Raw genomic sequence first — 23,184 nt, forward strand, 5'->3', positions numbered from 1 at the left:
TTCAAAGAAAAACCCGCATAGTTCCCGTTCCCGTGGGATTTCCGGGATAAAACCTAGCCTATGTTACTCGTGGATAATGTAGCTTTCGAATGGTGAAAGAATTTTTAAAATCGGTCCAGTAGTTTATGAGCCTATTCGTTACAATCAAACAAACAAAGTTTTCCTCTTTATAATATTAGTGTAGATAAATAGTATGGATTAGTAAAAAAGCTTAAAATTGTAAAATTAATTAAAGATATGATGATTGACTTTTTCGATCATTTTTTTCATCTAATAGATATTAAAATGTTCGGTATAGGTATGAATTTATTTGATAAGAGCAAGAGCCATGTAAAATGCACATCTTGAATTACTTTATACCAAAATTAAAATTACTTTGTATGTAGGTACGTAGGTATATACCTACAGCTGTTATTGTCTCAATAATCATATAAAGCTGTGATTTCAATTATTTAGTTATTGTTAGGATCTTAAAGTTCCATTTATTCTGACACTAACAGCATATAGGCCGAACAAATTATTATATTATATAAAATAAATAGTGAGGTAAATCCAGGTAAAACATTTATATAAAATTTGACGCATTATTATCTGAAAATTAAAATGAACGGGTCGATATTGAAGTAGGTACCTAATACTTTGCAGTTAGTAGATTATCTAATAAATCCCTATCATACCACTTATTAAAAATTTTGAAAGAAAAATATTATGGTGGTTTGCTTTTTTCTTTATTTGTAATAGTTATGTGTTCAATGTTTATAGTTTTTACGATAGTTTAAGACGAATCGGTATGTCTTTTCAAAGAACTGTGGCCAAACTGTGACTTGTTCCCTACTGTCACGCGGTATCAAATGTCATTGTCAGAATTCAACTATGCTTGCGGAGTGAAATGTATTTTCTTTAATCATGTATAAAATTTATTATATTTTAAGACCAGAATTAAGTAGATGACTAAAAAATAGCTGAAAATTCATTTAGTTACATAAATTCATGGCTACAGTGCGGCCTTGAGCTCGCTCGCATTGATTTAACCCGTACGCCGGAGCTCCCCCTGCCGATGCGCTCAGGATTCATGTTATTTTTCCAGCGCCACTCTGCTCCTAACAGCCGTCTGCATAGGTCGCTCTCTGCTCGCGTTCATAATAATACTTACGACTACAAGGTAATGTGTTTTTTTGACTTCAAAAATTTTAACTGTTTAATTTTAAAACTTTAATAACTATTTAAGTACAATTTAAAAAGTTTTGCTTACGATTTAAGTTTAGTCCAACTTGAAACGTATTTTATAAAGTTTAAAATATTTTTTTGAGAATTACAATTAAATCATTTTTTAATTCTTATAGAAAAGAAACAATGCTCAGCCTAAGTGAAATGTGGAATAAGATGACCCAACCGGGGTGGTATTTGCAAGTGGTGAATTTGATTATTATATCAGTATGCTTGATCTCCAAGATCCCCCAAATCTACAACTTACAAAATAGACGACCAAGTGAGATAAGAGCAGTGAGTTGCTATGCTATCATCATGGAAATTATTGGGTACGTACATATTATATTATAAACAAATAATTAAAATTATAACATAAAAAATATGAACAGTTTTTGAAATCCTAAAATAAACTAAAACAAATACTAAACAAATATTTATTTATAATAAATAAGTAAATCTAAATAACATAATGATTATTTCAGATATACTATTATGACGATGTACAACATCAAGAATGACTACAGTGTCATGACTTACCTGGAATACCCAGTTTTGTTGGTGCAGATGTACTTCATGTTATTTGTGGTCCTGAGGGCCAAAGGTTACCTGATTCTCATCACTATACCAGCAACTGTGACCATGATATATGGCCTCATTGTTTTACTTTTTATGTTTGAAGTCATCCCGGTGGCATTTTTGAACTTTATAGTTGTAAGTATTTAATTATTTTTCAACTGAATAACATACTATGTGTTTTCATGAAATGTTCTAACAATCATATATGTTTCAGCCGATATGTACACCTCTCAGTGGATTCGCAAAAGTAGGCTACATCATGGGCATATTGAAAACTCAAAATTCTGATGCTGTCTCTTTGGAAACTTGGGCTATGTCTGTGGCAACTAATGGTGGTAAGTAATTATTATTAAGCAATGCAAATGTCTATTTCAGGAATATATGAACTTCTGCGCTGCAAATATCCTGTTTATTGTAATTTGTATTATGTATAATTATAAATAGAAATAAAATTTTTTCCTGCATTCCTGCGAATTTCTGCAAAATTGATTATAACATTCATATATGATATGTATGTTCTGCAAAAGTATTGTTTATTCTTAGATACCTGTAAAACTTATATGTATGATCTAAATGATCTGTAGGAAGCAGGCGATTGAGGCGTCATTACATTCGTCATTTGATAATGTCTACAGTACACGCGAGTCCTGACTTGACGTCAAATATATAATATGTAAATCAGAGATTAATCCTTAGTCTTGAAACAAATCGCTTGCAACTAGCGAAATTGCGAACTTGCGTTTTGTAATTTGACCACAATATCTCATCAGTTTTTCAATTCCATAAAAAAAAAAATATATCTATTTAAAAAGGTATTAAATAGCCGAATATATAAATGTCACAGCTTTTTCACCTGAGGAACAAATTCATAAATTCTGTATAGTAGCGAAATTGTCGTAAATATTTGTTAAAATTTAACGTAAGGAACTCGTGTGGTCTTTGAACGGCGTCTATGAGTCATTGAGGACGTGTATCTTCTGGATGTATGTATGGAGGATGATATAGGCTATAGGCGTTAACTTATTTAATTGAATTGAATGATATATCCCTTTGACTGTGCAGAGTCATCTTGAGGATCGTGAATTTTAGACCTGCGCAAAAAAGATCGATAGATCTGCAGGGATTCACAAACTATTTTCAAACCGAAAAAATAATTTGAAGACATCATTTGAAATGATTAAAAAAAAGTTGTTTAAATATCAAAATTTAAAATGTTTATAACTTTAATAAATTGCGCGTTGCCGCGCCGGCTCGCATCATAATCGACTTGTACAAATTTTTCGTCAATTGCAATGCGGCAAGCGCACATTTGTTCAAATGCAAAATTTTAGCAAATGCAATATGTATAAAAATTAAGGGAATGAAATGAACGAAAAGCACATCTCAAATTGTTTTCTATTCTAGCGCGCTTCTTCTGCGTTCTTGCGGATTCTGGTGACATAAATCTGATGGTCAACTATTTCGTCTCCGTGGTACTGAGCGCCGGGGTCCTCGCAGCCGCCATCTACTACCAAATGTACCCTGTTCCCCGCGTTGTGATCAGCACCCGCCGCCGTGAGCCCTCTGTCCGCCGCCAGTACCACATAGATTAAACATATAATAACTAATCGAGCGTCCGAAAACTCAGTACTGACCGCAGCGAACCAATACAATCAAATAAAAAAAAGTTTATGCAAATTCATAAATAAACAAAAAAAAATATATATTATATCACTTTAATCATAGAATAAACTGTTAAAGTTCTCTTTTTCTGCTTAGGTAGTATTACATTGTCGTAGCGCAATTATATAGCTTTAATTATGTTTTGCTCAAACAAAAAAGACATCTTGATATGTACATATGTTAATTTTTCATTATTTTTCTGTAATTAAAAAAAATGTAAGTATATGATTATTTATAGAGATTTTATTTACTTCGTTTGGTCTTATCTGTACTTGTTTATACAATTGTTTTATGATATTTGATATTGAAGTATATTTGTTCTAAGAATATTATTATTTTTTAATATTAGAGAACTTTTAAAATAAGATATTGTAACATTTAACTGCATTTAGATATTAATTAAAAATAGTTTTTTCCCTATTCACCAGTAATTGTGCGACAAATTAAATATTAGACCTAGTCACTTAGTATAATACTACAATGTTATGGATTGATGTAATTTAATTATAATTAATTGCATAGTTATTTACGTTCCTTTTTAAGTTAAATGTTTTATTCTAATTTATTTATTCTGTGACATTGTGATCTGAAAAATTATATTATCTAAAAACTATTTTTTTACGATAAGAAAATATTTAAAATAAAAAAAATATATATTATTTTAGTAGCCAAAGAAAAAATATTTTGAAAATGGAATGTTATATATTTCTGTACTACATATTTCTTAAAATATATTTACAACAAATTAATATATTTCTCTTAAATATTCGTCAATATGTCGGCCGTTGCAATGTAGTCGTTATAAATGAAATGTATTAAACAATAAAATTATTAATTGCGTTTTATTTCAACCGTCTCCTGTCTCCATATTCTCAATATTATTTCAGTAGAGGACCATATAAGTTATTAGTTAATATCATTGTTCCGAAAAAGAATAAGTAAAGGATGCCATTTTCCTAGAAACCTAAAAATAATTACTACGTTATTAAATCTAATCATCCATTGATTTTAATTCATGGAATTTTTGTAATATACGTTGACCAGGCGATAAATTCACATACGTAGATGATTTTATAGTCAACAATTGAGATCCGTTTGAAAGCTTTTTATTCCGATGAATCCTTTTGGTCCGTAAACTTTCCTTTGAAGAATATTTAATTTTACTCATCAACAATCTCGAACAAAGGTGTCTCGGGGAGCTGTCTAAAGATGACGATGACGTTATTTTTGTTCCGGGTGATGTAATGTTCGAACCGTGTTTGGGAGAACTAACATAGGAAGGTTCGCATCGAAACACTTCATGGGACGGTTCAAGGACTGCAGACTTGACATCTGGCAAAGCAGGCAACACCTCGGGCTCAGATTCTGTCCCTTCATCCACGGCAGATACCTCGTCCTTATTAGTTGGCATTGCAGCTTCCTCATCCTTAGCTGCGAAACTGATCTGACTTGCTAAATGTCTCGCTTTACGTTTCGCTCTAGCTTTCGCAAGTCTGACAGCACTTTTACTGCCCAGTAAGTGCTTATTTTGATCGATATACTTACAAACAGCTTCAGCTTCTCTTTCGGGAGACATATTATGTGCATCACGAAAAAAACCATATCCATCGCGAAGATCGTGTATACCTTCTATTATAAGCCATACTAATGTAAAAATAATAAGCGACACTGTTGTAATAACAGCTGTTATAGTGGTCAGATCAGGTCCAGTAATGTCATTTTTAAATTTACCGATAACTCCATACGTTATGATGTTTCGTGTTCTTTTATTATAATAAGATCGACATGTGTAAAAACCTCGCAATTCATTTTCTGCTTCTAATGATAATCTGAGAATTCTGCCGTCATCCAAAGACGTAATATTTTTATCCTTTAATATTTCATTAATAGCGGTGTCCAAAAAAGTCCAGTAACTCAATTCTTTTGATGTTTTTATTCTTTTAGAATATAGGCAGGTTAAATTGAGCTTGTTAGATTTACCCCACATTAATTCATGATAGGATCCTGAAATACTTGCTGTCCGTGAGGATAATTGTACCATGTTGCCTTTATTTCTCTCCATACTATAATCATGAAGATCCAACAATTCATTGTTGATTTTAAGGGAAGCGATAATTCCAGAAAACGAAGGTATTTCTTCAGTTACCTTGCTTTTAATATAATGTGGAAAACCACCTACAAAAAATTCTTCATTACAATCAATTTGTATCCTTGCTTCTTTGAAGTATTTTGTTAAGTTAGTTTCCTGACTGAGATCACACACTTCTTCATAAATAGTTGAATTTAAGTAAAAGGACTTATCACTATCACGGTTTGTATACTCTGTCCTTTTACATCTATCATTTTCTAAAAGAATATGAAGTTTCTCGCCCGCGTTGATTGATGCTTCTATAATATTGGCAGCCTTCTTTTTAGTGAGGGATAAATCTAGCCATTGATGAGGTACACATTCGGATGAGCTAAGTAGTTCTGGCTTGCGTTCGCTTAAGTTTAATTTAATTTTTAGTCTCAAATTTTGTAACGAAAGTGATATCCAATAATCATGTGTGCTATCAAAAATAAATAATATCATGCCAGTACCTGTATTAGGCTTTAATGTTAAATCTATTCGCCAACTATTTTTACTGGTACCAAAACATGGTACACGCAGATAGTAATCATTGTCTAAATTAATAAAAGCTTCATCTAAATTTGCTTTGTCGTAGGCCATATTAGACGCGAATGTTGGGAAGAAATCTGATTTCTGTGTAAGGTGTTCTTTTTCTATGAACATACTCAGTGGAATAAAGTTGAGCATCATTTCTTGAACTGCACCATGATATCTATTTCCGACGAAAATTTGCACATCATTTTTTTCTAACTCAGGATCGCAGGAGAATGAATCTTTAATTGGAACTGGTGTATCATCTATTCTAAGCATAGCTACATCATTTGTCAATGTTACTAAAACTGAATGCCAAGCTGCGGGATCAATTGCAGTTGGTGAACAAAGTCGTGGAATATAACATGATTTTGACGAACCGCTTACGTCTAAGCATACGTGCCATTTATGCATGTAGAGTCGCACTAATGGATTATTTAAAGATCCTCTTCGTACAAGTGTACCTGTGGGAGACAATGGCATAAAACGCATATAAAAATGAAAGAACGTAGAATGCTTTCTTGGAAAATTGTACTGTAATACAGAATCGCCGTTAAATAACGCTATGTTATGAGAGTAAACGTCACATGGATTTAAATGACATGGTCCAACCTCGGTTCGTGAACCGTAGCACTTAGCCCCTCCACCAAAAGGTATCGGCCGTGTGCAAGATCTCGATCTAGACCGCTTCCCCGCTCCACAAGTTTGTGAACATGGACCCCAACCCCCCCAGCCTGACCAACCCCCATTAAGCTTACAGTTTTTGTTAGAACACACTTCAAGTTGGTCGTATTGACCGCGACAAAATGTCCCCCATACAAATGATGACAAAGAAGCATGTTTTTCAACGCATTGTCTTTTCCGACGCCGAATACCTACGCCGCAGCGTTCTGAACAATCCGACCACTGACCCCATCCACTCCAGGCGCCGCCTGTCGAATACCCAAGAGCTGCGGGTTCATCTATCGCACACTGATCCCCTTCACATTCTTCATACTGCAACGGTGCACCGGAGCAAACAAGACGAGCGTCTGAAGGAGCTGGAGAGTCACATTTTCTATACCTCCACTGCAATCCTTTCCCACAAAGCGCCCCGCATGCCGACCAAGGACCCCAATTACCCCATTGTCCAGTTAATGGGCAACCCAAATTTCGCTTTACACATTGCAAAGCATTCCATAACGCTTCGGCACTTAATTGCCAAGTATTATCTGTGGTTAATGCTGCTTCAATTGCCTCATACGGGCATTCCCTTTGAAGACATTGGTCTAACACGACAGGCACTGCTTCTAATTGTCGGAGTCCAATCATTCTTGCTGGATCATTTTCAATTAACTTTCTAAAGTCTGCAATGGTACAGTTGGTCTGAAAGCAGGGTTCAATTTCTTGCTCCGGTCCACTACAGGGTAGACCATCTTTAGAAGTAGGTGGATTGACGCAAGCTCTGGTCCTCCTCCGATGACCGGTCTCATCACATGATCCTAGACAAGCAGACCAAGCAGTCCAAGTTGACCATCCTCCATCTACAGGGCAGTCAGAATCCATAACAATTCCCAGTTCACAACCAAGTCGCCATGTGACCAGTTTGTTCTTATCATAAGGTTTTTTACTTTTGGCGGCACTTAATAATATTACTATACCAATTAATAGAAAAGTACATGGTACACGTTTTTTCCCACGCAAGGGGGTATAATATATGCATTTAATTGGAAGTTTCATTTTAATACCATTGAAAACCCACTGAAATATTGTCAGTGTGAAAATATTATAATATTATTGACATTTATAGCGTGTTTATAGCCATTATACCTATAAGGCATAGCGCATACATACAATTTATAGGTAAATCTACTAAAATACATACCTAGTTACTAAACTGTTGAGTCAAGTTGCGTACTTCGCGTGAATTCCACCCAATTTAAATAGTGGATGGAGGTGGGCAAACAATTGATTAGTCGATCGGTCTTTGCAACATGGGTGTAAATATTCAACATGAAATAAAGAGACTGGAATTCGCGGACGACGTTTTAGTCGATGTTATGTGGAAATTTAGTGTGTGGTCGAAAGTTGTTCAACATATTAATCATCAACAAATTTATGGGGATTTTACTGTTGTCAAAGATCACGTTCATAATTTGCGCAAGTTACTTAGTACGCACCACCTACATAACTACATAAGTACAACAAAACAGTTGTTTTAGACTAAAGGCCCGTGTTGAAAAAATTATGGGTCTTTTGACCAAATTTACCCCGGCAACTGTCGAAATATAAAAATAAATACCGACTTTGTGGACCACCATTTTTGTAGTACAGCATCCACAGTGTCATACTATTTCTACACTGCTTTTAATCCATTATTCCGCAACGCCGTACAAAAATCATGGAGACAAGGGGAGAAAATCTCTACCTGAACTTTCGAATTCTCATCTGCACTCAGGTGGACAGCTTACAAGTGACGTCATAATGCTGAATCTTATTATTTTATGTTCTTATATCGTTCTAGATAGGTCACCTGGTGGGTCAAATGACCCATAATTTTTTCAACACGGGCCTGTAGTCTATTTAACCAAAAATAAAGTTTTAAAACCTTTATTTCACAATTGAAGTGTCTGTGATTAAAAAAGACGATACTTCGTCAACTAGAAGTCTCGGGCGCTGCGCTGCTAGGGACAAAAAAGGAGTCATTCATCATGATTTAGAGGTAATCTCATCCATTTCATCAATTAACTGTATAACTTTTAACTTATTATTCATGTTTATTAGCAATAATTACAATTTGAGCATCTACAAGTAGGAAAAGTTACCTCATATCTTATGGCGGTACTCATGCTAGAATGTAATAAGCAATCCTATATTCATAAATATGAGTAAATAAGCTGCTACTGCCCTCTAATAGGCATCGCAGGGTAACTAACTTTCACTTCTGCATCCTGAAACCGCTAGAGTTAACGCCACTAAAAAAGTCCTACGGCGAAGCTATGAACTAAAATTGATAGGTCGGCCATATTGTAGACTGTATAAAAGTCACAGGTTGCCAACCTTAACTGTGAATTTGAACTTTACATATGGTCTAAGATCCGATTATAAGTCGACCTGCAACGGCCGCGGCGTGATAATAGAATGAGACCAATTTTATAATAAATTTAGTGTATTGAAAAATGTATTAAAAATGGTTTGACTGGGAAAATCCTGGACAGGACATTTTTAACGAATTAAAAAAAAACATTTTTTTTAATTAACTAATTGCAGTATCAAGATAATAAAAAAAATTATAATAGACTTAAAGTATGAAAGCTACAGAATGTGCAGTCATAGTCGTTTTCTAATATTTTCCGGGACAAACGGCTAGGTTGGCAGGTATAAACAGGTAGGTATGTCGGTACCAGTTACTTTCACTTGATAGGACGATGAAAAAAAAATTATGTCAGCGCTGTTTTATTACAAAATTGTTTTATTATCTCGAAATTGCAATTAATAAAAAATGAAAATAAAAGATTTTTTAATAATTAATTAAAAAATATCCTGTCCAGGATTTTCCCAGTCAACCCATTTTTAATACATTTTTTAATACACTAAATTTATTATAAAATTGGTCTCATTCTATTATCACGCCGTTGCAGGTCGACTTATATTCGGATCTTAGACCAATATAAAAAATGGACTCTGATGAAATGAAGGATTAAATTTAAATAAAGAAATATTTTACACATGGAAATTACCAAATGGACTTGGGTTCTTAATAACTGATAGGAACCTTTATACATAACTAGCTGCTCTGTGCGGTTTCACCCCCGTGGCTCCACTCCTGTTGGTCGTAGAGTGATGATATATAGCCTATAGCCTTCCTCGATAAATAAGCTATCCAACACCGAAAAAATTTTTCAAATCCGACCAGTAGTTCCCCAGATTAGCGCGTTCAAACAAACAAACTAACTCTTCAGCATTATAATATTAGTATAGATAATTTTGTAATATTTCTCAATCTCTTCGGTACTATTGCGTAAAATAAAATCAAAATAAATAAAATTTATTCAGTTAACATTTTTTTCATATTTTCTAGTAATTGAATTATCCTGTAAAGCATTTAAATGCTTGTAGTAGAACATCTCGCTCAATCCGCATAAAATTGTTACACAAAAAACTTTGTAATAACTAATTAAAATTTTTCTATAATACAGTGATAAAAAAGAGAGATCAGAACAAGTGTGTATATGTAAATCAATATCAATACATATAATAAAACTAGCTTACCGCCCGCGGCTTCGCCCGCTTTCTCTAAAACGATTTGAGATTTAAACTATCCTATCTCTCAAGTGGGATCAAACTGCACATGGTGTGCGAATTTTATTATAATCGGTTAAGTGGTTTAGGAGTCCATTGAGGACAAACATTGTGACACGAGATTTATATATATTAAGATTCTAGAAAAGTCGTGTCTGTACAATCAAAATATATAAAAAAAAATTAGCAGGTGCTATTATTAAATCGATCCCAAACCCAAAACTGTAGTTAAAAAAAATGTTTGTCTGTTTGTCTGTATGTTCGTGCACGCTAATCTCAGAAACGGCTTATCCGATTAAGATGCGGTTTTCACTAATATATTGTGGTAATCTTCATTTAACATTTAGTGTTTATTTCATGTCAATCGGTTCGTAAATAAAAAAGTTATGACCATTTAAGTATTCACGGCGAACATTTGCTAAGGCATTCTATACACTGTACGATAAAACGTAAGTTATCTGTTACAATTATTATTCCCGTAAATGTCCAAGTGATCATATCGAAAGTGGCCAAGGGTGGGGGGGGGGGCCGTTTCAAATTAGAATTATTCTTACTTCTAGGTAAATTTTATACATAAAATGTCCTTTAAATTATGTCGTATTATATTTTTAACCCCCGACGCAAAAAGATGGGTGATAAGTGTTTGACCGCTATGTGTGTCTGTGTGTGTGTGTCTGTTTGTGCCACCGTAGCTCGCTAACAGGTAATCCGAATTGGATGCGGTTTTTTTAGTTAGGCAGCATATTTTCCGACGCTGGTTCTTAGATAAAGTGTATCAAAATCGGTTCATCCATTTATTATACCTAGGTATATTATTATAGGGGTAAATGTGGGAATGAAAAAAACGAAAGTTGTGAAATATAAGTACCTAAGTGATATATTAAATGAAAGTGAACGACCTATCAGTAACAAATCGGTTCATCCATTTATTTAATATAGGTATAAAAGTGGTAATAAAAAAATGACTTTGTCAAAAATATACTCAAGTGACATATCATATGAAAGGGCATGATACATAGGCCTGGCCCTTGGCAATATTTTTTCCTAAGTATACCACTTCTTTTGCCACTGTGGTCCATTACAATTTGTGCACGGTTACGGCCCAACTTAAAAGATGTCAAGGAGCAACAAACTTATAGATATCAATATGATGTAGGAATGTAATATGGAGGTAGAGGTAGGTCTCGCTCACTTGAAAATATTACATGAAAATAAGAAATCGAAAGGAATAAATAATTATTTTACAAACTTCCCGACGATCTTTAAAATTAAGTACCATATATGTATTTTGATAATGAGGTATATTATGATGATGTTGGCATGGCAGCCCCGATGACTTTGTTTTTTTTTTTTTTATAAATATTTAAAATGTTATTTATTTTTAAAAATCTTCGGGAAGTTTGTGAAATTATTTATTCCTTTTTCTATGTATGCACTTTTCTTCGTACTTCGTAGCGCTGTTTTTTTTTTTATTTAATTTTTATTGCACGGTCTAAACGGTTTAGTTACTACCTACAGGCGTGAGACAGGATTCAGGAAAGATCTGATTTGGATTTTGTGCTGGATTTGATAAAAACTGAGTATCGATTAAGCTGATCAGTTGCTGCACGATACATAGTTAAAAACATCCATACAAGGAAGGAAGGAAAAGAAATTTGCTCCCCTCCCCCCTGGTGCCTAAAAATAATATGACATACCTAATTTAAAAGAAATTTTACGTAGAAAATTAATAAGGCATTTTTTTTGTATTGTTTAGCTCAGTTTAGTAATAAATTTTACTTACAGTTCTTTTAATTATTTATGGTACTCTGTGTTTACTCAATAATTTAAGATAAGTAGTAACTACTATGCAGTCACTATTCCACGCGGACGAAGTCGCGGGCACAGCTAGTAAAAACAAATAATATGCATACTTAGTCAAACAATTAAGCCGATTTTCAATAACCCTTTTCACATCTATTTCCTTAACTCTAGGGACATTTCAATTAAATAATATTGGCAACATTATTTTAAGCGCCGTCAGCGCCGCGTCTATGTCGTTTTGTAGCGTGTGCTGAGGTGTGCTGTAATTCGGATTTGACTGCTTCTAAAGCAAAAGTATACAAGATCAAAAATATTTACATAGATGGCGCTGTTTTTAAAAATAAAATAACTCTATGCATTTTGATACCAATTACCAACTAACCAACGAGATAAGTATTCAGTCACATGTGTTATTACTAAAATGGTTTGCTTTTAATAATTAATAGATTAATTAACTTTACTAGTTGAGAGCTTCATAACTCTGTGCCTCCAGTGAATAAGGGAATAACTCAAAAACAGCACTTTTCAGGAGAGACAAAAAACTATATATCAACACTAAATCTTTGTAACTTCAAATTTTTAAGCTTGTATGGGTAAGATATGATGTTAGACTTTAGTTTTACATATAAACAGATATTGTAACAACCCCATAAATATACTTTTTTCGTGTTTTTTTGTAGTTGTGGCCTTATGAACGAGTACTTCATGGAATAACTCAATGTATTCACATAATTTTTTTTTTGCTCTTTGCAATATAACGACTTATGCCCTAATGCACTATGTTCATAGTCGCATAACACGACTTATATTATTGCCAGTTTTGGTTTTATAGAAATAATGCGACTTATCATGCTTGAAATTTGTGTACTTTATGACTCAATTGAGGCCTTTTAGTGGAACAACCATGCATGTAGCTTGAAAAACGAATGAAATCAACGGATTTTTTATCGTTATTAGATATAATAAAAACAAAACAACATTTAGGTGTTTATGCATTTAACCTTAGAAGTCCAATCTACGTAAATTTGATGTACACCGCGGCGAAATATCTTTGTCTTTTCTATATTTACCATCGAATCACTTCGAAATCCAGAAACAACTCATTAGCCGTCGAGACCTAGCAGTACATAGTTGGCTCTTCCCGGTAAATTCCGCCATTTTGTAGTAAAGAGGATGTTGTACGTCATTTTGACGTATAATTGGGCTTTTCGTAACTTTTACGATTGTTTAAAAAAAATATTTTGTGATTTATTTGAATATTTTTTTTCCAAGTCACGTTTTACATGATATTATATATACTATATATCTTCTCTAATATATAAAAATCAATGCCACTTTTCGTTGTAATTCCATAACTCGAGAACGGCTGAACCGATTTCGATAATTCTTTTTTTATTATATTCCTTGAAGTACGAGGATGGTTCTTATGTAGAGAAAACGTAAACATGTACCACGGGCGAAGCCGGGGCGGACCGCTAGTAATATATAAAAATCAATGCCACTTTTCGTTGTAATTCCATAACTCGAGAACGGCTGAACCGATTTCGATAATTCTTTTTTTATTATATTCCTTGAAGTACGAGGATGGTTCTTATGTAGAGAAAACGTTAATATGTACCACGGGCGAAGCCGGGGCGGACCGCTAGTTGGGTATAAAATAGGATCCAGAAAACTTTAACACTAGGACGAAAAACCTTCAATTTTAGTAAATGACTGTTGTCCTCCGCTGGATTTGGACTCCAAGAAAGAGGATTGGGAGGCTGAGATGTTGTCTGGTGGTTATAAACGAATATGTCATGGTGGTTATACATTGAGAATACAAGCACTATAAAGAGATAAGAGAAGCTCGAAAACCATATTCCTGTATGTTCAGTTACCTTACAGGGAAAGGTATAGGTGGTCTGTGGCGATATTTTACAGCATGATATGAAATTTTAACAATTTCTATATCTTATAATATCAAAATAAATATAGATAAATAAAGAAAAAACAATGAGCCGCAGAGATTTATTGAAAAAATTAAGCACAGATTTGAAGGTGCCTTGGATGCAAATACGACTTGAAGAGACTCTACGTGACAATATCCCAATTTTTTCAAAATATGTGGTACCAGAGTATCCATAATATGTTAACGATTATGCAGGACCAAAATAGTATCGATATTGCGGATTTTTTCCTATAAAAAAGGCAAATTACAGTGGCTAAAACGCTATATGAGAGAGAACACAATATTCATAATTGTCAAGACTGGTTATAATTTTTTTTTCTATGCGTCTATAATTATAGTATTATTGGTTAGATTAAATTAAAAAAAATACTAAGTAGTTATTTTTTATAAAACTTACCCAATTATAAGAAGAAAAGTTTAACATTTTTGTTGGCTTTTTTAGATAATTCAATTATCGTTCTGTATTTATATAAACAAAGAGTAAGTATAATATCATTAAATGCACTTAATGTGTTAATTAAAACTGTATTTTTATCTATTGCAAAAAATAGTTAATTTCCATAGAAATATTATTAGTATCCCAAGTTGACTGATAAATACCTTTTTTTTTAAATAATATAAAGATTTATTGTTGCATATTTATTGAAAAAACGATTGAAAAATATTATAAAGCAAAAAGAAATAGTGTCTGTTGTTTCCTGCAGTATTCAAATAGACCAATAGCAACACGGCATTAATGCGAAACTGTCTCATTTCGTCACTTGGACCAATGACACTAAGAGTTGTTCCTTTATGCTCATGTTAGAAAAATGACACAAATGCGTTTATATACTAAAATAGTGTTAGCACGGATGGAACAAAATGAGTTATGTCTTTATTCAAAAAGTATAACTACACATACGTCCTTGTGTTCGTGGGTTATTTTGACTCGAGACGAATAGTTCCTTTGCAATTGCCTAAAATGATGGATAAGGTAACTTATACCGTTAATCACACCCTACTTATACCGTTTGGGTCATTCGAAAAAATGGGTTAGGATGCAGCTAGAGATATGTCCTTTTGATATGTTGTGTATTTTGACGAGCTGAATCCAATGGTGCAATAAAAACCAAAGGGAATAACTCGTCTTACTCCCTTATTCACTGGAGGCACAGAACTGTAACATATTTTCATCTTTGATATTTTTGTAACATTCGCCTTTGTGAAAAATATAACATACAAATTGCACTGCATATATTGTTGTATATCTGTTACTTATATTATTAAATAATATTTTTTTAATTATTCGCAGGGCAAATCAAAGAGCACAAACTCAATATAAACACATTCATATTATGTAACAAATATAATTTATTAATTATAAGCTCACATATAAACATTCCAACAATACTTTATAAAAAGTAAATACTTGCAAGTTCAACAAAAGCAAAAATAAAGCTATCTTTGGGAATAAATAGTATGTTATTATACATAGTATACAACAAATATAGACAAGAATAGAATAGAAAAGTAATTGAGCTAAATGTGAGTTTAATGAAAGATGTTGGTAATAATCCTTAGTGTTTCCACCTTTGTGTTTCATACTGATATTTATGCATCTGTCAGCATTTTACTTTATACATTAAAGTTTAATGCTCCTTTTTTTAGATTAAAAATTAAAAAACAAATTATTTTTCTAAAAGTATAAGAACATATTATAAATTAGCTAATTATTATGGTATTAACTTAATTTTTCATGAAGATTTTAATAAATCAAAACCCAATTTTGTGGGTGATTGTAGGCAAACAGTATTGGACAATGCAATAATAAAGAATATGAATTTGAGTCAACATTTTGTGATACTAGTAACCATTGCTGAAGCCAGTCCTTCATATTTTGATTTGACAAATGGCTACCATTTAAACCGCGTATGTGACATGCATTCCTTAAAGTATCTGATCCCAAATTGTCAACACCACCCTCTCTTATTATAGCTTTATCCATTTCCAATAGGATTAATGCTCTGTATTTAAGTTTCTTCCTGCGAAACACACTTTTCCTTAGACCATGCATTTTTAAAAGGTGTCCCTGTAATAAACAAATTTACATATGAAAATGTCTGTTATATTTTCAAATATCTATACAAATATGTAAAACCTAAACTTACCACATGTGTATATGACAATTGTGCTAAATGATAGGGCTCCTTCATAAAGAGTTCTTTACATTCAATAATATCATTAGCTGTAGGGTGAACTCCTGAACCCAGTAGAGCAATTATTCTTTCCCACTTCTCCTTTACTTGACCCTCTGGAATCAAATCTAATTTCTCCTGCAAGGCTCTGAATACTGAACGGTTATATTTCAAGCGATCCCGCAAATCCTGAACTGAGAATTCTACCCGCTGTTGTATTGACCAAAAATGTGAGCTTAAAAGTTTTTTTGGCTTCAAAAATCTGCAATATTATGGCAACTCAATAAGATATATTTTTATAACATTTAAGTAAATTTTTAACTGATGTATTACATTATTTATAACTCACGCTAATGGGAAGATTATATAATTTCCAAAGGGAATGGCTGATAAAACTAAAACAGGTGCTATTTTCCACATATCTGAAGGCATCTTTTCATAGAGTTCAATGTCTTGCCGACTCATATTCGAAAAACCTTGATCCCTTGCAAATTTTATTCTTAAGGATATATATGCTTTAAGATCTCGGAGGAAATCCTTTATACCAATACTAAATACTCTGTACATTCTCATGGCTGCAGGAAATCTGGTCTCAAGTACCTTTGTATAGTTTTTGACATATTCAATATACCGTTGAACAATGTATGTTCTGAATTTTGCACTCTCATTTTTTATGGCTTTTGTATGTTTTAATCTTTCGTTCGTAAATCTGAAAATATTACGCAATTACTTTTAAATTTTTGTTATGAAAATAAAATTAAGTAAATGTGTAGGTAGGTAATAATTTTAAATTTTATATTTACTTCTTAACATGATCAAGATAGTAATAGTAGGGATATACCTATTACATATTCACATAATAATAATAAAACATCATAGGTACATACAAAGATTTGAGGATTGTAAACATGTTTACTCACTATTATGCCATAAATTATAAATAGTTTGGCTAAAAAAAGCTTACCTGTTTCTGTCGATATCCTGATATTTTAATGCTAATACAGTACTGGAGCGATTGCATTGCAATAATAATCTAGATACTGTAACAATTCTATAGATAGACATCTTATATTTTTTTATTTTTTGAATTCAATTTTCTATCGTTATGTATACCGCACCAATATTAAGAAGAGTAGAGAAGAAGAGTCAATTTCAATTTTCAATAACAATGTCACTTTTTCTTTTGACATTGATTAAGTCTTTGACACTGATTGTTTTGACATTTTTTGACGTTTGTTTAAAATAATTTTTCATGACGTTTAATGTCCATCACAGATTAGGTATTAGATGTCCATCTTCTAAGAGCAATAAACCTATAGAGTTATTATATTGAGACAGAACAAAATACATATTTTCTAATCTACTTACTCTTAGTCAATAACAGCATAAGCCAGATTGAGATAGCGATAGAGTATCTGCACTGTCTTCAAACGTAGCGCGCCGGCAGTCAGTTTGTTTTCCAACCAGCTGGTGGGCTCAGTGTGTCAAGTGTTTTTAACGAAATATTTAGAAAATATAAAGTGTACAGTGTTTCTTTTTATTTGTCAGTGAGCTAAAATAACTATTGTATGTTTATCAACCGGCTATCACTAGTCGAATGGGAGTTTTGGATAAAAACAATGTGCAAATATCTTTCCATCGGTAAGTGATTTTCAGCAAATTGATAAATATTTATGTTTTAAACCTATTTGAAGGTTTTATCAAGCGCTTTTTTGTAATTTTATGTTGTAACTGTAACATTTACCCACTTTATGGGGTTGTGGAATAAAGAATAATGAAATAATTTTTAAAAAATGTCACAATAATATCACGTTTGGCATTTTGTTTACCACCGTAGTGTTGTAACACATCTAGCGTATATTATCGATTTATGACAAAAAATCTATTTCATATTAACGTTGATTTATTTATTTTGTTTCTTATATCAGATTTATATTATGTAGTTGTTGTTGTAAATAATAGATGTAAATTTTTTACCGCAGGAAAATAAAACGGCCACGTGGTTGTTTTATTTGCCTTATGTGTTTTAGTTTTCGTTTGTTGTTTATTAATTTCTCTTTCAGATTATTAATGAATTCATTTTGTTTTAGATTTCCAGAGCTAAATAAAAAATGGGTATAAAACATGAGACATGAGTTGATTGGACGCCGCCACAATTTGCTATATTGTGTTCACTGCATTTCGAGCCTGCGTGTTATCAAGATGGATACTCTAGAAGAATTGTGCAATCTTACGCTTACGTTTTTTTTGTTCCTGTAGTTAGATAATAAATACATTTGATTAACCTCGTAACGCCCAGGCTATTTTTACCAAACATTGGCTTGCAGCCCAAGTACCTTTTAAAAGGTTCACATGGTGCGGACCCAGAGGTGATGAAATCTAAAAAAAGTGCCTTATTATTTCCGTATGAGCGTGGGATTTTTTCTGCATGTAAATGTATGTCAGTGGAAGGTTTTGAGACACTAAATAACCCCAAATTCGTTATTCTTTATTTAGGCATATGGGCTTTAATGTATTACAAAACCCGATTTCGCAAAATTCGTATTTTTGATATTATTGATTAGCGGTAGACAATATAGGGTTTATTTTATATTACAAAAAACAATGAACATAAATATTTGGATTAATACATGTCTTCCAAAATTTTAATGACCAAAAACATATCTCACACTAACAATCTGAGAAAAAAATATCAATTTTTGAACAATATGATCATTATTTTCTGTACTTATTATTTTTAAAGGCTAGTTTATCACGTGTTTTAGGATTTCTATCAGAAGAAATCCACTTCCAACAGATGACAGAAGCAAAAATTAACAAGTTTCGAAATTGGATCCAAAAACACTATATAATAGCAACCCATATACCTTTTAAAATCAGAATGATAGTAGGTAAATTGATATAATATTTCTATAGAACTTTTAAATACTTAATTTTGCAAATAAGAGTTGGTTTTTAATAAAAAAAACTATTATTTTCAGATTCTTCAGAACTGGAAGAGCTTTCTTGGTTTTGGTTTATGTTGTAATCCTCATCTCCAAATAGTTCATACTTTTCTATATCTGACTGATTTAAGCTTCATCTATTTGCTCATCTCTCATTGGGTTACCTGAAAAGGATAGGTACTAAAAGATTCTGTAACAGACTAAATAATTTACTTTATATTATGAAGGAGAAAACGGTCTAAATCATAAGTTGCAAAGGCAAATCAAATTGATTAGTGGTTTATTCCCTTATACCTTTTAAAATCCAATAAAATGTTAATACTCTTATACCTTCTAAAAGGTATCCAGACTTTACGAGGTTATTTTACACGCATATTCTTTATTTTCGCGTAAATCTAAATGTAATTATAATATTTACTTATTTGTCAACAAGCAGAGTAAGATACTCTCAGTTAAAAACCTAAGATTGCATCAATAATCATGGATTGAACTTACCACGTCCTCTAGTCAATCAAGATGGCCAGACTTTTCGCCGGAAATTACATATATTTTATTTTTCTATTGGCACTATTGCTTAACCATAGACAAAAACATACTTTCCAGTAGCCGGATAAAAAACAGTAATTAGATTTGGCGCGTAATTTAAAATGTTACTGCGTTTTCAAATCAGATACTGTCAGATACCTTTAAAAAGGTACCGTGGGCGTTTATGTCATAAAGTTGGATAACAGCTTGGGCCGGTACCACTATCGAGCTGCATGCCTTTTAATAGGTATCTGGGCGTAACGAGGTTAAAGAGAGTGAATATTTTTTATTTTGAAATTTTTTACACATAAGTTACTTTAAATGTGTAACTATGTGAAAATTAAACGGTTGATTAAATGACAGTTCTCATAGATGAGAAACTACTATTGAAATACATACTTAATATACATGCGTTTTCAAAGAAAAACCCGCATAGTTCCCATTCCTGTTGGATTTACGGGATCAAAAGTAATTTTTCCAAATTTCATTGTAATCGGTTTAGTAGTATTCGCGTGAAAGAGTAACAAACATTCATCCTCACAAACTTTCGCTTAGGAAAATGTTTTCATTAAGACTGTCCTTTTATTAACTTGTTAAAATGCTGCATGATTCCTTCATGCTGACTGTGCCTTTCTCCTCACTCCTTTAACTTTATCATCATTTCCTTCTTTATTTTAAATTACATTTCAAGTTTTAAAATTTCTTTTATAATATACTAGCTTTCCGCCCGCGTTTTTAAAGAAAATCCTGCACAGTTCCCGTTCACGTGGGATTTCCGGGATAAAACCTAACCTATGTGTGTATGTACAAAATTTCATTGTAATCGGTTCCGCAGTGAAAGAATAACATCCATTCTCGCATAATTTCGCATTTATTATATACAAATAATGTAATCAACTGAAATTAATTATAAGTTTTGTTTTTTTTATTTATTATTTCACGAATCCGTAAATGCAAAATACATTCACGATTTTATCGATTGAAGCACATCCCATCACTATCACCTTCTATCTATCTAAATACGTACCTATAGTAAAAATGGTGCCATGACTATGTTGAAACGTAGCTTGTTGTCTATAGCTGTCTCATTCTTTCATACGACGTTTTCTTTAGATAGAGAGAAACAAATATATGTAAATTGTATACGCTCGATACAAGTACTCTATAGGTTTATTGCTCTTAGTCCATCTTGCTCTGTGATGTCCATGTCCAATGAATACACAACACACTGCGTGCCCCAAGGCACGCCCACACAAGAAGCTTATATCTAATACACTGGAGATTTCGGTATGAACATTGACGTGTAACAAGAAAATATTGCCCAGTTCATGTTTTTTATCACTTTCACACCTAACTTGGTATTGCCACTGTTAATACGAAGTTTTCCCAAGGCTACTATGTATGCTGTAATATTCTGTGCAAAAGGTTAGTTTTTGTACATGAGTTTGTTGATAAATTGCCAACAACGTCATTCAGAAGCATTGTTGGATGAGACATTTATTATTTATGGTAAATAAAATAAGTATCTGAACCAATTATTAAAAAGCGATACTCCCTGATTATGGGTATTTACCTGTTTAGAATCATTTCAATGGCAAAAATTATCTAATTTAGCATCATTTTAGTAAGCAGTCATGTTAAATTTGTTATTTCCATAATACTTTATCATTTTTCAACAAGTTTTCAATAAACAAATTTAACAAGTAAGGTAACCATGATGACGAGTTTTTATGGATATCGAAGAGAATATATTGTAATAACAATATTATGATGAAAATTTAGAACACCATTTTATAGATTGTTACTAGTAATGAAACAACACACGACATCGGTATTGCACTCACATGTAGTTATAAGATTGTTCGTTTTTACATTGAAATTTATACTTTTTTAACTTACCTCATATTTTTTTGTTTTACGTATTTCAGCTTTCCAAAAAGTAAAATAAAAAGAAATATACAGTGCGACACAAAAGAGATGACAAAAAATGAGGGCGCCACCGTCGCTCATATAGCAACACTGATACTGCGACGCAAGCAATCTTGATACTATAGAATAAAAATCAAAAAAATAAAAAGTAATAAATACCGCGATTTAAAGTTGTTTCATTCATCATCGTGTAAATTTAAGACAAAAATACATTAGTATTTTAAATGACCTACCTAGGTCAAATTTTACTTAAATGTATTTGGAATTAGTTTATAGAAATCGGTCAAGCCATTTAGACTGCAGAGGCGCACATAGAATCAAACATACGAACAAACAAACATACATACATACAGCTCAAACCTAAGGCTCAAACATATTACGCTCCTTCTGGGTCCGTCAGGTAAAAAAAACAAGGTGATTTGAAAACTAAATATGTATTTTTATTTCTTTTTTGTAGATATTCTCCTTCATTTTTACTCCCTTGCTCCACTATCCTGCGTACTGTGCTTTCAGAAACCCCTATAACAAACGAATTAAGATGAATAAAATCAAATAGTACATTTAACATATTTATTTAGTAGCTTAAAACTATTTTTTTTTTATGTCGGAGGCCAAGACTCACTTTGGATCCCTGCGTCCACTCTAGTAAGTAGCAAGTAAGGATTCATAGATAGCTGTATGAAAATAGTTATCACTATACTATTTAAGGCTGGTTGGATTGGATATAACTTCTTGACTCAAATTGTGCTGGTCGCACTATAAAAACTAGTTTTTGTTTACATACAAATAACCTCAAATTAAATTTCAAAAACGTAATAATCGCCATAGATACGTACATTAAACACTCGTCACTAATGGAATATTCTATTTTACGTAGTACTGGGCAAAAATAAATGGAATCTCACCGGTATAATCTGCTGTACGTCTGTAAACGTTTTCCAAATATTTTTCTCGTTTTTCAGCTTGAAATTATGAGAAACACCGAATGAAAACTTTATATATGGCATCACGGACACCGCTACGTTTAACCTTTTTCATGATTTCTCCTTTTTTGAGTAAATTTCTTGTTTAAAATAACAATTTTATCTCAACTTCACCAAATAAACAACAAATTTTTATTCAACTTGACAGCTGCATTGATAATTCAGGGTTGCCAGATAATGAAAAAAAAATTAGTTCCAAATTAATTAATTTCATCTCTTTTATGTCGCACTGTATGTGCCCATCAAGGTTACTGAGGATTACGACCCAGAAAAAAATACCTTTTGAAAAATAAACTTTGTAAAGTTAGCTGTAATTTGTGCAAGGCTGCTATAAACAGTTTTTCTTTGATGATTTTGGCTTGAAATTGACCCGTCAAAGCAACGCGTTTAAAAAGAAGATCTGAGTAGCTTACAATTTGGTAAACAGCATCTGATGCAAAACACAACTTTCCTCTATTTACAAAGGATGTTATGCTATAATAATATATCGGTTCATATCCAAGCTTTG

At 32.5% G+C, this 23,184-nt stretch overlaps 3 protein-coding genes and 2 long non-coding RNA genes across 6 annotated transcripts; 1 reads left to right on the top strand and 4 right to left on the bottom strand.

The window, feature by feature from the left end:
- Window positions 1-871: 871 nt before the first annotated feature.
- Window positions 872-4,282, top strand: LOC123705187 (solute carrier family 66 member 3). Of its 2 annotated transcripts, none has more exons than XM_045653860.1 (5): window positions 872-1,162; window positions 1,344-1,538; window positions 1,692-1,920; window positions 2,000-2,120; window positions 3,190-4,282. In XM_045653860.1, exons 2-5 carry the CDS (start codon window positions 1,354-1,356, stop codon window positions 3,375-3,377), a joined length of 723 nt encoding a protein of 240 aa, XP_045509816.1. In that variant the 5' UTR covers window positions 872-1,162; window positions 1,344-1,353; the 3' UTR covers window positions 3,378-4,282. The 2 variants fall into 2 exon arrangements, with proteins under 2 accessions (XP_045509816.1, XP_045509817.1); XM_045653861.1 differs by having other exon boundaries at window positions 1,349-1,538.
- Window positions 4,283-4,438: 156 nt separating this feature from the next.
- Window positions 4,439-8,416, bottom strand: LOC123705481. Its single transcript, XM_045654265.1, has 3 exons — window positions 8,370-8,416; window positions 5,745-7,709; window positions 4,439-5,657 (listed from the first exon to the last, which is right to left on the bottom strand). Exons 1-3 carry the CDS (start codon window positions 8,414-8,416, stop codon window positions 4,439-4,441), a joined length of 3,231 nt encoding a protein of 1,076 aa, XP_045510221.1.
- A 7,036-nt stretch (window positions 8,417-15,452) lies between these two features.
- LOC123705422 (LETM1 domain-containing protein 1) lies at window positions 15,453-17,417 on the bottom strand. Its single transcript, XM_045654182.1, has 4 exons — window positions 17,259-17,417; window positions 16,644-17,003; window positions 16,268-16,556; window positions 15,453-16,188 (listed from the first exon to the last, which is right to left on the bottom strand). Exons 1-4 carry the CDS (start codon window positions 17,357-17,359, stop codon window positions 15,865-15,867), a joined length of 1,074 nt encoding a protein of 357 aa, XP_045510138.1. The 5' UTR covers window positions 17,360-17,417; the 3' UTR covers window positions 15,453-15,864.
- A 1,352-nt stretch (window positions 17,418-18,769) lies between these two features.
- On the bottom strand, window positions 18,770-19,897 carry LOC123705535. Its single transcript, XR_006753314.1, has 2 exons — window positions 19,735-19,897; window positions 18,770-19,403 (listed from the first exon to the last, which is right to left on the bottom strand). It is a non-coding gene; the product is annotated as an uncharacterized LOC123705535 (long non-coding RNA).
- Window positions 19,898-22,140: 2,243 nt separating this feature from the next.
- On the bottom strand, window positions 22,141-22,903 carry LOC123705146. The gene is made up of 2 exons (XR_006753263.1): window positions 22,599-22,903; window positions 22,141-22,212 (listed from the first exon to the last, which is right to left on the bottom strand). It is a non-coding gene; the product is annotated as an uncharacterized LOC123705146 (long non-coding RNA).
- Between the last annotated feature and the right edge of the window lie 281 nt (window positions 22,904-23,184).

This window comes from Colias croceus, chromosome Z (assembly GCF_905220415.1).
Source record: "Colias croceus chromosome Z, ilColCroc2.1".
Classification (NCBI taxonomy): Eukaryota; Metazoa; Arthropoda; class Insecta; order Lepidoptera; family Pieridae; genus Colias; species Colias croceus.